Source organism: Lathamus discolor, chromosome 1, assembly GCF_037157495.1.
Source record: "Lathamus discolor isolate bLatDis1 chromosome 1, bLatDis1.hap1, whole genome shotgun sequence".
Lineage (NCBI taxonomy): Eukaryota > Metazoa > Chordata > Aves > Psittaciformes > Psittacidae > Lathamus > Lathamus discolor.
In genome coordinates, this window is record NC_088884.1 from 5,942,844 (window position 1) to 5,955,120 (window position 12,277).

A 12,277-nucleotide genomic window follows, 5' to 3' on the forward strand; every position below is an offset into this window, starting at 1 on the left:
CACAAACCACTGCTGCTACCACCAATGATAATAATGGTAAGGGAAATAACAAGGGAAGCATCGAAATCATCCTGGGCTGCATCAAAAGGAGCGTGACCAGCAGGTCGAAGGAGGTGATTCTGCCCCTCTACTCTGCTCTTGTGAGACCTCACCTGGAGCATTGTGTGCAGTTCTGGTGTCCTCAACATAAAAAGGACATGGAACTGTTGGAACAAGTCCAGAGGAGGCCACGAGGATGATCAGGGGACTGGAGCACCTCCCGTATGAAGACAGGCTGAGGAAGTTGGGGCTGTTCAGCCTGGAGAAGAGAAGGCTGCGTGGAGACCTCATAGCAGCCTTCCAGTATCTGAAGGGGGCCTATAGGGATGCTGGGGAGGGACTCTTCGTCAGGGACTGTAGTGACAGGACAAGGGGTAACGGGTTAAAACTTAAACAGGGGAAGTTTAGATTGGATCTAAGGAGGAAATTCTTTCCTGTTAGGGTGGTGAGGCACTGGAATGGGTTGCCCAGGGAGGTTGTGAGTGCTCCATCCCTGGCAGTGTTCAAGGCCAGGTTGGACGAAGCCTTGTGTGGGATGGTTTAGTGTGAGGTGTCCCTGCCCATGGCAGGGGGGTTGGAACTGGATGATCTTGAGGTCCTTTCCAACCCTAACTATTCTATGATTCTAAGAGAATACAACCGCTCACCACCCGCCGACCGATACCCAGCCCGACCAAGCAGTGATCTCACCCTTCCGGGTAACTGCCCCCAGTTCTACATCCTGGGCATGACGTGCTGTGGTATGGATACCTCTTTGGTCAGTTTGGGTCAGGTGTTCTGTCTCTGCTTCCTCCCGGCTTCCCCTTCTCCCTGGCAGAGCATGAGGCTCAGAAAGTCCTTGGTCAGACCAAACATTTGAGCAGTAACTAAAACCATCGGTGTTATCAGTGCTGTTCCCAGGCTGAAAGTCAAAACCACAGCACTGCACCAGCTGCTAAGCAGGAGAAAAATGACTGCTGCTGCTGAACCCAGGACAGTGTTAGGATTTTTTTCCTTTCCTTGATGAATTTGCATGAGTGAGGGTGGAAGATGCCATCATGGTGACACATATGGTGATGTGGACGTCTTTGTGGGGTAACACACAAGATCTGTAGTCACCTGCTCAAAACACCGAGATGTGCTGCAGTGTAGGTAGAGGAAAGCAGGCTATTACATATCCAGACTTTGGAGGAACATAAGAGAAGCTGGTTTGTACATGCAAGCCAGATTTGAGATCCTTCCTCATCTCAGTCTCCCCTCGGGCAGGTTGAAGCCATTCCCCTTGGCCTGTCCCTACCTTGTCCCAAGCCCCTCTCCAGGTTTCCTGCAGCCCCTTTAGGCACTGGAGCTGCTCTCAGGTCTCCCCTTCAGGAGCCTTCTCTTCTCCAGGCTGCCCCAGCCCAGCTCTCTCAGCCTGGCTCCAGAGCAGAGCTGCTCCAGCCCTCGCAGCATCTCCGTGGCCTCCTCTGCACTCGCTCCAGCCGATCCAGATACTTCCCAAAAGGTGATTTAAACTATAACATGCACAATGAAGATTATGATTTTGAAGCATGGAAGTCTCCAGGAAGCTCATGTTTAGGCAATACACCTAGTTTTGTGTGTGCATGTGTCAGTTTTAGGTCACCCACTCTGTGCTGCTTTCCAAGAGAAGTCATTAAGTACTCAGCGGATCCATCTCTGTATGATTCAGTTTTCCATGTGTGTTTCAAGATAGCACTAACAGTGTGGCAGCAACCCACCTGTCACAAAGGCCAAGATACTATAAGCAACGAGGGGGTTATTTTGGCACTGAATCTGCCTGGATAAAGAGAGTCCCCTTGCAAGGGGTCTGTTTTGTGAGTTTGTTGCAAATCCTCTCCTGCTAATAGGGAATAGAGTGAGCGGGGGAGAGCTCTTTTGGGAGCGTTTTTTGTTCATTAAGCTGTTATTGTGGGTAGAATCAAGCTGTTATGTTTAATAGTAAATAACTAATCAGACAACCCACTGGCTTATCCACTCACGGTGTCCACACACTCCTAAGCACCCATCTGGAGCCACGGCTGGGAGGCCAACCACAGAGGTGGTTGGAAGAAGAGGGTAGTACTGGTTCACCAGTGGTTTCTAAGGAGGTGTTTGGAAGGTCCCTTGGAGCACACTGTCTCACCCAGGTGTCTTATGTGATCCTGTACTCAAGCCCTCCGTATAGCACCCACCAGCCACGTGGGTTTGGAGCGAGTCTCACAGTCCCTTCTTGCTGCTCATTCTCATGGTCTTTCTCTTGATAGGCTTTGGCTGTCCTGAGCTTATCAGTTCTTATAGATTCAACTGAAGCACGTGTCTCCTGAGAGTGCCAGCCCTTGGGAAGCTCTGCCACTACTTGTAAGGATTTACTTCTCCTGTCTCCAGCGTGTTGCCTGGTTACTATTTCCCCATTCCCCCCCCCCCCAGCCTGTAGAACCCAGTATCACAGATCATAAAATCACAGAATCATAGAACAATCTGGGCTGGAAGGGACCTTAAAGCTTCTCCAGTTCCAACCCCTGCCACGGGCAGGGACCCCTTCCACTGGAGCAGCTTGCTCCAAGCCCCTGTGTCCAACCTGGCCTTGAACACTGCCAGGGATGGGGCAGCCACAGCTTCCCTAGGAAAACCATTCCAGATGGGGCATTTGTAACACATTCACAATGGAAGATGGCTTCCCAAGGGGAACAAACCACATGAGGGTGTTGCAAACTGTGCTATGACCAAGGAACCCCCTTTATCTTGGATCTGAGCTATGCACAGTGCAACATACCCCACTTCTTCCCTAAAGGAGAGACCCAATCCTCAGTCTGCTACCTTCTCAGAAGGCAGCAGACAACACCTCTGGTTCTGTTCTCTGCACCAGTTCTTGTCTACAAGCAGTTTTGCAGCCTTGACATGACCCTGCAGGACACAGTTTATGGGCAAGGCCTGGAGGTTTTGTTTTGTAATGAAACGTGAAACGCTGTCAGCTCCACCAGAGAGAAACCATTCCATGGATGTGGCCCTTTGGTGCTTAAAGAGACAAGGAAATACTTCTCCAGACCGAAAACTGAAACACTTTCATGGCGGCTGTAAAAGCTCATGAGAGTTTCACAATTTCCTCTTTACAGCCTCATAATCTTTAGTGGGTTTTAATTATCACACTATTGTGCACCAGGCACAATAGCACAAGTGGAAAGAAACGCAAATTGCTCTGGTTCCTTTCAGAGTTGTGTATCATCCGTCACCAGCTCATCCTCTCCTGAGTGCCTCATCCCTCTTGACATCCTCCTGGTTAAGGATGATACAAACCTGCCTGTCTGGCAGATGTATGTATGTGCACACACATGCATAGGTAGGTATGTAGGTAGGTAGGTAGATACATAGACAGACGGTAGAGGAATAGACAGATGGATTAATAGATACATCAATAGATGGATCAATTGATAGATACATCAATAGGTACATAAATAGACAAATGGACATAGATACATCAATAGATAGATGGATCAATAGATCAATAGATACATCGATAGATAGATACATAGATAGATGGATACACAGGTGAATAGATAGATGTACAGATAGACTATAGATAGACCGATAGATAGATAGATAGATAGATAGATAGATAGATAGATAGAGATAGATAGATAGATAGATAGATAGATAGATAGATAGATAGATAGATAGATAGATAGAATGATAGGCCCCCAGGGATCTCGTAGTGTGGGTTTTCCCAAACTGGTTGATAGATACATCAATAGATAGATAGTCAGACAGACCGATAGATGATAGATAGATAGATAGATAGATAAATAGATAGATAGATAGATAAATAGATAGATAGATAGATAAATAGATAGATAGATAGATAGATAGATAGATAGATAGATAGATAGATAGATAGATAGATAGATAGATAGATGATAGGCAGGTCCCCAGGGATCTCGTGGTGTAAATCCCCCCAACCTCATAATCTCTCATACATGTGATGAGTGCAGCCATTCAGAGCCAGCACTGGCTGGAAAGCTTGGCGGAGGAGTCGTCCCACTGAGTCTCTCTTTCTGCCTTGCCTTGGCTGAGTTTTTACTTTATGAGCATGAGTCATAATTGCAAATTTCTGCTTGAACGTGGTTGATGGCAGTAAAGGGGGAGGGCACCCAGACAGGGAGCGGGGGAGAGTTGCCAAGAGGAAATTAGCATTGCAGTAATGCCAATTCTGTCGCTCTTAGACAAGTGGGGAGCTTTTTTTGGTGGGGAAAATAAGTCATTTTCCTGAGCTGAGACATGGAGAAGTCACACTAATGGCCACTAAATGCCCTGATCTTTAGTCCTCGGAATGAATTCCCATAGCGGAACATCCTATGATACACAAGCCCCGTCCATCGCTGCACACAGAGCTGACTGTGCTCTCATTCCAGGAATGTATTATCCAAGGATTCATCCTGCTGCACTTTAAATACCCATTGACCCACATCAATTACATCACAGTAGCAACCTGAGCCTCGGGCAAGGCTGGATGTGTGCTGCTGTGCATGTGCATAGCAGGGGGATGCTCTGCCCTGAAGAGTTTGTACTCCCAACAGTGGTGATGGATGCTGAAGTCGGAAGGAAGCTGGGATGCAAGGAAGCCAAATGTTGCTCTCCAGGCCATGGTCCCTGGTGTACTACCCCTGCTCTTTCATTATTGGGCAAAACGACCTTGTCAGTCTCAGCTGAAGCTGTGCCCTGCAGTTCGTGTTTCAGCTCTCCACATCGAACAAGAAGCGTGCTCAGAAATGAGGCATTTTACTTTATTTTCTGTTCCTTCCTTTGCTGATTGGGTCTAACAACTGAACCAGGGCAAAATTAGGCAGCTGCAGACAGCATCTAATCATTACATTTGCTTTGGGATGACCTGGGTGAAATTCATCAGGAGCGATTTATTGGGAAGTTCATTGCGTCGGTGTTCATTATTTACTCTGTGAGGCTTAGGCACAGTGGCAATCAGTGGAGAAAATTGGACTGTTAGGGCCTTGGACTTCAGTGTTTGTAATTTCCTCCACCGAGATGCAGCGTGAGATGTACTTGGCACAATCACTCCCTTCACTGCTAGAGCTCAGCGTGCTCATCTGGTGGCACCCAGCCATCACTGTGGCTCTGGCAACTGGAGGGGTGAAAGCAGGGCTGGGGAAGAGAGGCACAGAAAGCAGCTTGAATCCTGACCCTGGTGCTGAGCACTTCCAAAGGCCTGTGGTGATTAATGTCATGGTTACCTTTCATGCCTCTGCCACCCAGCTGAGGCAAAGCTACCGCTCTCGCTCCTGGTGAGGTCCCCCCATCAGCTGTGCTAACAGGCATCCGCTCTCTCATGGTACCTACAGCGCTTCTCCTGAAGCAGTCTTTGTCCCCCCCTGCTAAGGGACAGTCTTCAGGTCACACCTGATCCCTCACAGTGCCTTGTTTGTCCCTTACCTGGTGGCACATCCCACCACCACCAGCAAGGGACCAGAGGAGAGGAGACTTTCTGGGATACAAGGACTGGGTGCAGGCAAGGTGTTGGGCTGAGGGAAGGAAGTTGTCACCTCCAGGTTGGGACGGACGTTAGGAGCAGGGATCTGCAGCCACCTTGTCCTCATGGGCAAAGGCCCCAGCAGGCTCAGACTGTGGGGAAGATGGGGAGCTAATGAGAGAGAGGGAGACCTGAGCTTCCCAAGCCCCTCTGGCCCCTCATGAGACTTTTAAGCCTACTGCTTTGCTCATGCTGGGTGCTGGCAGCTGTCCCCACATGGGGACTTCTCCATGTGCAGGATGTGACACACACCCCCCCCTTCCATGCAGTGGAAAAGCTCAGGGATGTGCAGCAAGAAACACAAGAGGATCAAGGATAAGTGAGTAAACCCAAGGCCCTGGCTGCAGGGAAGCTGTTGAAGCGGTTTGGCCATGCTCCCAGCAGGCTGAGTACCAAGAACGCAGCCACAGGAATAAGCTGACAGGAAGGTGTCAAACAGACACCCCTGCCCCATCACCTGCAAAGCTGCATGGTTTGAGCAGCATCGGAGCTGCCTGGTTTACACCTTGCTTCTCTTCCTACTCAGGAGCACCAAGGCAACATTTCAGGTTTGCTTTTCCTCCTCCCCCCATCCAGCAGGGTCGTTTTATTGCTTGGTGCTTCATCGTCGATCACTGAGTTTGCAAGTGCAAAGAGCTGTCAGGGTGCTCTAAATCTGCTTTGCATGTGGCCTGTATGGGGGACCTGATTGTATTAGGAACTGAACAGTAAATCAGTGTATTGAAGGCCAGCGTTTGCAGTTCACACTTCTGCGTACGAAATGCTCCCTCTGTCAATAGGGGAAGGTTTTATTAGGATCATAACTGCTGATTTAGAGCTTCCGTTCTGCTGTGGGGTTTTGGAATGCTCAGTTCAGTGCTTGCAGCTCCAGAGCCAGGAGAATGTGGGGAACAGTTCACACCATGGCCAAACACCATTTGAAATGCAACACGAGACTGAATGTCTGGGGAGCCATCGCTCACCCTCTGTGCCACAGCAACCTCTTCCGTAATGATGGAACACCAGATTAAGGAGTTGTCCTCCGTTAGCACAGCTGGAATCACTTCTCACCTGCCTGAACTACTCCACACCCTCCTTTAAGCTTTCAGCTGGAGAAACTGAGTGCAGGGAGGGCTCTTCCAGGCATGTTTTGGGGATTGAGCCTACCTCAAATCCCTGATCTCCACTGGGACGTGCCAGCCGTGACGTGAGTTGCCTTTGTCTTGCCCCCCTGTCTAAGAGGGAGCCGTTCTCCTGCCCCTGGTAGGACATTGGCCTAGAGGATTTATGTCGCCTTGGTGGATCCAGAAATCCCCCATGAAGAGCAGGAAGGTGTCGGATGAGGCTGTGAACAACTGGACCCACACGCTGAGCTGTGACTCAGTCACTCCGAAGAGAAGCCCAGGCATTTAGGGGAGCTGTAAAAGGCCCTCATCTGCATGATTACCTCTTTCCCAGCTGATTACAGCAGAAGGACACTCCTTCAGCGGCCCCTGTGTTTTTAATGATTCCTTAAACGTGAGTAGATTACCCCCAAAACTCTGGGCAAACAGAGCCAACCCCTTGTGCCACCCTCCCTTCAGCGGATTAAGAGAATCCATGTGTCTGAATGCAGAGGGGTTGGATGGGAGGATGCCAAAATAGCCATGGGTACACGGGCCCCAGCTCCCATGAAGGGCTCGTCCCTGCCACGTGGAGGAGGGAAAGGTGAAGTACGAGTGGTCTGCATCGAGCACTGGGGCAGCAGCACAAGAGGGACGTGGAGCTGTTGGAGTGAGTGCAGAGGAGGCCATGGAGATGCTGCGAGGGCTGGAGCAGCTCTGCTCTGGAGCCAGGCTGAGAGAGCTGGGCTGGGGCAGCCTGGAGAAGAGAAGGCTCCTGAAGGGGAGACCTCAGAGCAGCTCCAGTGCCTAAAGGGGCTGCAGGAAACCTGGAGAGGGGCTTTGGACAAGGGCCTGTAGGGACAGGCCAAGGGGAATGGCTTTAACTTGCCCGAGGGGAGACTGAGATGAGCTCTTAGGCAGAAGCTCTTCCCTGTGAGGGTGCTGAGGCGCTGGCACAGGGTGCCCAGGGAAGCTGTGGCTGCCCCATCCCTGGCAGTGCTCAAGGCCAGGTTGGACACAGGGGCTTGGAGCAAGCTGCTCCAGTGGAAGGGGTCCCTGCCCGTGGCAGGGGTTGGAGCTGGAGGAGCTTTAAGGTCCCTCCCAACCCAAACCAGGCTGTGAAGGAGGTCTGGGGAGGCATTTCCCACCGCCCCAACTATTTTCTTCATCTACCAAAACTGCCATCACCACCCAGGCAGCTGCTCCATTTTTCAACAGCCCCGTTCATGAACATCTTTCTCCAGCCCAAAGCACACGATCCTATTTTCACCCTTGTTGCCATCCCCCGTGGAGAGGGGTCTTAAAGGAGCTATTTCATCTCAGAGTGCATGACCAGGCAGCCAGTCCCTGCACTGCCAAGCCAAACAGATGGGGTTTGTGGAGAGACGGGGCGGGAGGACAAGTGCGTTCCTGAGGTTTTAATAATCCCTTCTCCTGTCTGAATCATCACAAATCCCAGTGGAAGGGCAGGCATTTTCCAGATGGTAGGAAATAAGCCCTGGGACACTTCCATGCTGAGAACTCATTAGTCCTGCTGGCTCTGCTCCAACCTCAATGGCAGTCTATGGAAACTGGATTTGGTCCTGTCCTTTTCCTATCATCTGTCCCCATGAAGTCTCCAGCCCCATCTTACACGGACAAGCTGCCCAGCTAGCTATTAATTTGATTATGTGCGACCTTTGCCTCTTGGAGAGCTTGGAGCTCAGACAAGTATCTTCCTGTAAGCCTACTGTATCTGAGCATCTCAGCTGCCTTCACGCCACCCATCTGCCCACCTCTCATTTGATTCCCATGTGGAGTCTGGGGAATGGTGAGGTATTTGGCTGGCTTTCAGGTTGCAAAGACAGAGCACTGGAAAGGAGAAGTATGTATGTATATAAGGGATTTAAGCCCAGTGTTACTGCTGTGCTTTGCATGCGCTGCTGTGGTGTTCTCTGTCCTACCACACACCCCATGCTCCCCACAAACCTGGGTTGTGCAGGTACTATCTGCACTTGGTGGCTGTCGTTGCCACCCAGCACAGATGATGGGGCCTCCAGAGCAATCACAAGGCTCCAGATCACTCCTGTTCTCTGCTCTGAGACTCCAACAGCTGTTAGCTGAGTGACAGGAAAGCAATGGGAGCAGTATCAGGTCCCAGTAGGGCTCTGCTGCTGTAGGTGTTTCTGGCTGCAGTAGCGACCTGGCTCTGTAGGCAGGGTGCTCCTCCTTGTGTGGCTGCAGGGTGACACTCAGCCAAGGCCGTGAGCTGGAGCAGAAGGTTCTCTGCAGGTTATTTCTTCCTAAACGCTCATAGCTTTTCCATAACACAAAGTTCACGCAGCTTGTGGCTGTCTCATAGAATCATGGAATCACAGAATAGTGAGGGTTGGAAAGGACCTCAAGATCATCCAGTTCCAACCCCCCTGCCATGGCCAGGGACACCTCACACTAAACCATCCCACACAAGGCTTCATCCAACCTGGCCTTGAACACCGCCAGGGATGGAGCACTCACAACCTCCCTGGGCAACCCATTCCAGTGCCTCACCACCCTAACAGGAAAGAATTTCCTCCTTAGATCCAATTTAAACTTCCCCTGTTTCTGTTTTAACCCGTTACCCCTTGTCCTGTCACTACAGTCCCTGACGAAGAGTCCCTCCCCAGCATCCCTATAGGCCCCCTTCAGATACTGGAAGGCTGCTCTGAGGTCTCCACGCAGCCTTCTCTTCTCCAGGCTGAACAGCCCCAACTTCCTCAGCCTGTCTTCATACGGGAGGTGCTCCAGCCCCTGATCATCCTCATGGCCTCCTCTGGACTTGTTCCAACAGTTCCATGTCCTTTTTATGTTGAGGACACCAGAACTGCACACAATGCTCCAGGTGAGGTCTCACAAGAGCAGAGCAGAGGGGCAGGATCACCTCCTTCGACCTGCTGGTCACGCTCCTTTTGATGCAGCCCAGGATACGGTTGGCTTTCTGGGCTGCGAGCGCACACTGCAGCCGGCTCATGTTCATTTTCTCACTGACCAGCACCCCCAAGTCCTTCTCTGCAGGGCCGCTCTGAATCTCTTCTTAAGGGCTCTTTGAACGAGACTCAGCTAAACGTTGATGTTTCTACAAGTCAGTTGTGTAAAAAGTGCCCCACCTCCTATGGGGGGTGACAGGGCGACTGCCCTGTGTTTTAGGATGTGGGAAGCCTGGTATGAAAACTTCTATGCCAGTTGAGCTCACCCATGCTTGCTTAACAGTGTTCCTGCTTGCTTCTGCTTATTGTACTTGGGGTGTACAAGGGGGTAGGTCAAGCCGCTTGCTTAACAATGTTACTACTCCTTCATGCTTATGGTACTCCTTGTGTATGCTAGAACAAGATGCAAGGACATGGCTATCGTTAACAGGTAGGGACCATGACTTGGTTCCCGTCCTTTGGACACCCAGCCCGGCTGAAATTGGCCCTGTGCTTTGGACGATAACCAAGGCTCCAGGGAGCACACGTAACGACTAAGGGTGAAAAGCTCAGGCTCGAGGAAGACTCATTTACTTCATCTTGAGACCCTCGCCCACACCAGCAGGAGGCACTGCGCAGGCGCAAAGGGCTTCTTAGCTCATTATACTACGGAGCGGGGATAGGACATGAATATGCATAGGCGTGTTGTGCAACCTCATGCATATGTTAACTTTAGAGGATAAATGTAAAGGGAAACGACGCTGAGGTGGGCATGCCTTTGGAGGAGCGATCCCCATGCGCCTCAGCGCTGAATAAAGCATACCCACTTTACAGCTTTAATGAGTTGCTGGGATGCTGGGGAGGGACTCTTCATCAGGGACTGTAGTGACAGGACAAGGGGTGATGGGTTAAAACTGAAACAGGGGAAGTTTAAATTGGATCTAAGGAGGAAATTCTTTCCTGTTAGGGTGGTGAGGCACTGGAATGGGTTGCCCAGGGAGGTTGTGAGTGCCCCATCCCTGGCGGTGTTCAAGGCCAGGTTGGATGAAGCCTTGTGTGGGATGGTTTAGTGTGAGGTGTCCCTGCCCATGGCAGGGGGGTTGGAACTGGATGATCTTGAGGTCCTTTCCAACCCTAACTATTCTATGATTCTATGATTCTATGAGTTGTGCGGTCTATCCGCGTGTCACTATTTCCCAAATGCTTCCAGCAAAATTGTACAGATTTTTTTCCCCATCAGTTCTGAAATTGTACTTTTTTCTCAGGAAACACGTTACTTCGCCATTTCAAACGGCCCCAGACCCACACCCCAGAGGGTGGCTTTGATTCCCAGTATAAATGATCAATGTTACCAGTCCTCCCAGACAAAAACCAGGAAGAACAGGGCTGGCCTGTGACTAAACCAGCCGATGAGAAGCCAGGTTTGCAGACTGTCTGCACGGTGCCATTCAGCAGGGCCCCCATCCGGGACCGAGCCCATGTTGGGGCTTTGTAGCTGGATAACAGTGCCCTGAAGATTATTTTTCTGACAACCCTGATCCGTAACACGCAAATGGAGGTGAACTCGCCCTTACCCCTGCTGTGGGAGAGTGAGGAAGAAGAGGAAAGGAGCGGGGCTGTGTGAGAGGGATGCGCTGCCCGCAGCCACAGCAGCCGCAGGATGCCCGTTGAGGTCGCCTGTAAGGCGGACTACGAATCCCAAGATGCTTTGCGGCTCGGCGGCCGCTACGGATGAGCGCCGCAAGGAGAACTACAACTCCCATCCTGCACCGCTTCCCCAGCCGCCTTTCTATTGGCTGGCTGGCGCCGATCGCCCTTCCTCCGTCTCCACGGCAACGGGAGACCAACAGGATGCCGGCGGCTTGCAGGGAGGGGTGATGGAGTGGTCGTTCGGTGCGAAGCATCAATAGAGCAGGTTCCCCCCCGCGCCCTCATTGCAGCTCATGGCTGGGGGTGAAGAGAAAGGAGGAGGCAACAGCCTCGATGAGCAGCTTCCTCCTCCTCCTCAGCCACCGCAGCCCCAGCAGGCCCAGGACGGGCCCAGCCTGCAGCAGCCACGGCTCAGCCTGCCTCACCAAGAGGACAAGCAGGAGGAGGATGGAAGGGAAGAGGAGTCACAGCACACAGAGGTTCAGCTCAGTGCTTCCCAGCTATTAGGGGAGGGGTGTGCTTGTGAGGGAACATCCCTTTCCCTCCCCATCACTCAGTGCTGTTATGGTGGAAAGAAGGGGAAATTGATGGGAGCACCAGGTAGTGATTTCTCATTTCCCCAAAGAGGGGAAAGGTTGGTTTGGTCTCTTCCCCTCACCTATAATTTCTGCCTTTTTTAGCGTTTATTTTATTCCCATAGTATGCAGAATATCTCTGGATTGCACCTCTCCTCTTTTGCTATATAAAGACTAAGGATAAACTGGCATATGAACGGCCAGATTAAACGCCTTTCTTGTTTATATGCCCAGTCCTGAGACTGAATAAGCCCCTGGATCCAAGTGAATTCTTTCTCTCTGCTCTGCTGAGCTTAACAGTATCCGCTGCCACAGCATTAAGACCTTGTGTGTTTGCCTAGTAGAAACACATCTGTAGTCTCCATTGCTAGAACAAGTAGGTGCTACAGTTCAGATGATTACCATTTGAAACGCTCTTTATCGTGGTCCCTGGGTTAGCAACTGTGTGACTTCTCCAAGCTTGCAGGGATTTCACAACCCATTGGCTTATTT

General features: G+C 51.0%; 1 protein-coding gene across 4 annotated transcripts in view; it reads left to right on the forward strand.

Moving 5' to 3' along the window:
- The first annotated feature begins 11,424 nt into the window (after positions 1-11,424).
- The window catches only part of LRGUK (leucine rich repeats and guanylate kinase domain containing), a 64,948-nt gene continuing 64,095 nt past the window's right edge, over positions 11,425-12,277 (forward strand). For all 4 annotated transcript variants that reach the window (XM_065672896.1, XM_065672961.1, XM_065673108.1 and 1 more), the window contains exon 1: positions 11,425-11,689. In XM_065672896.1, coding sequence (XP_065528968.1) covers positions 11,504-11,689 — 186 coding nt within the window. In that variant the 5' untranslated portion in view covers positions 11,425-11,503. The remainder of the gene's footprint in view (positions 11,690-12,277) is intronic.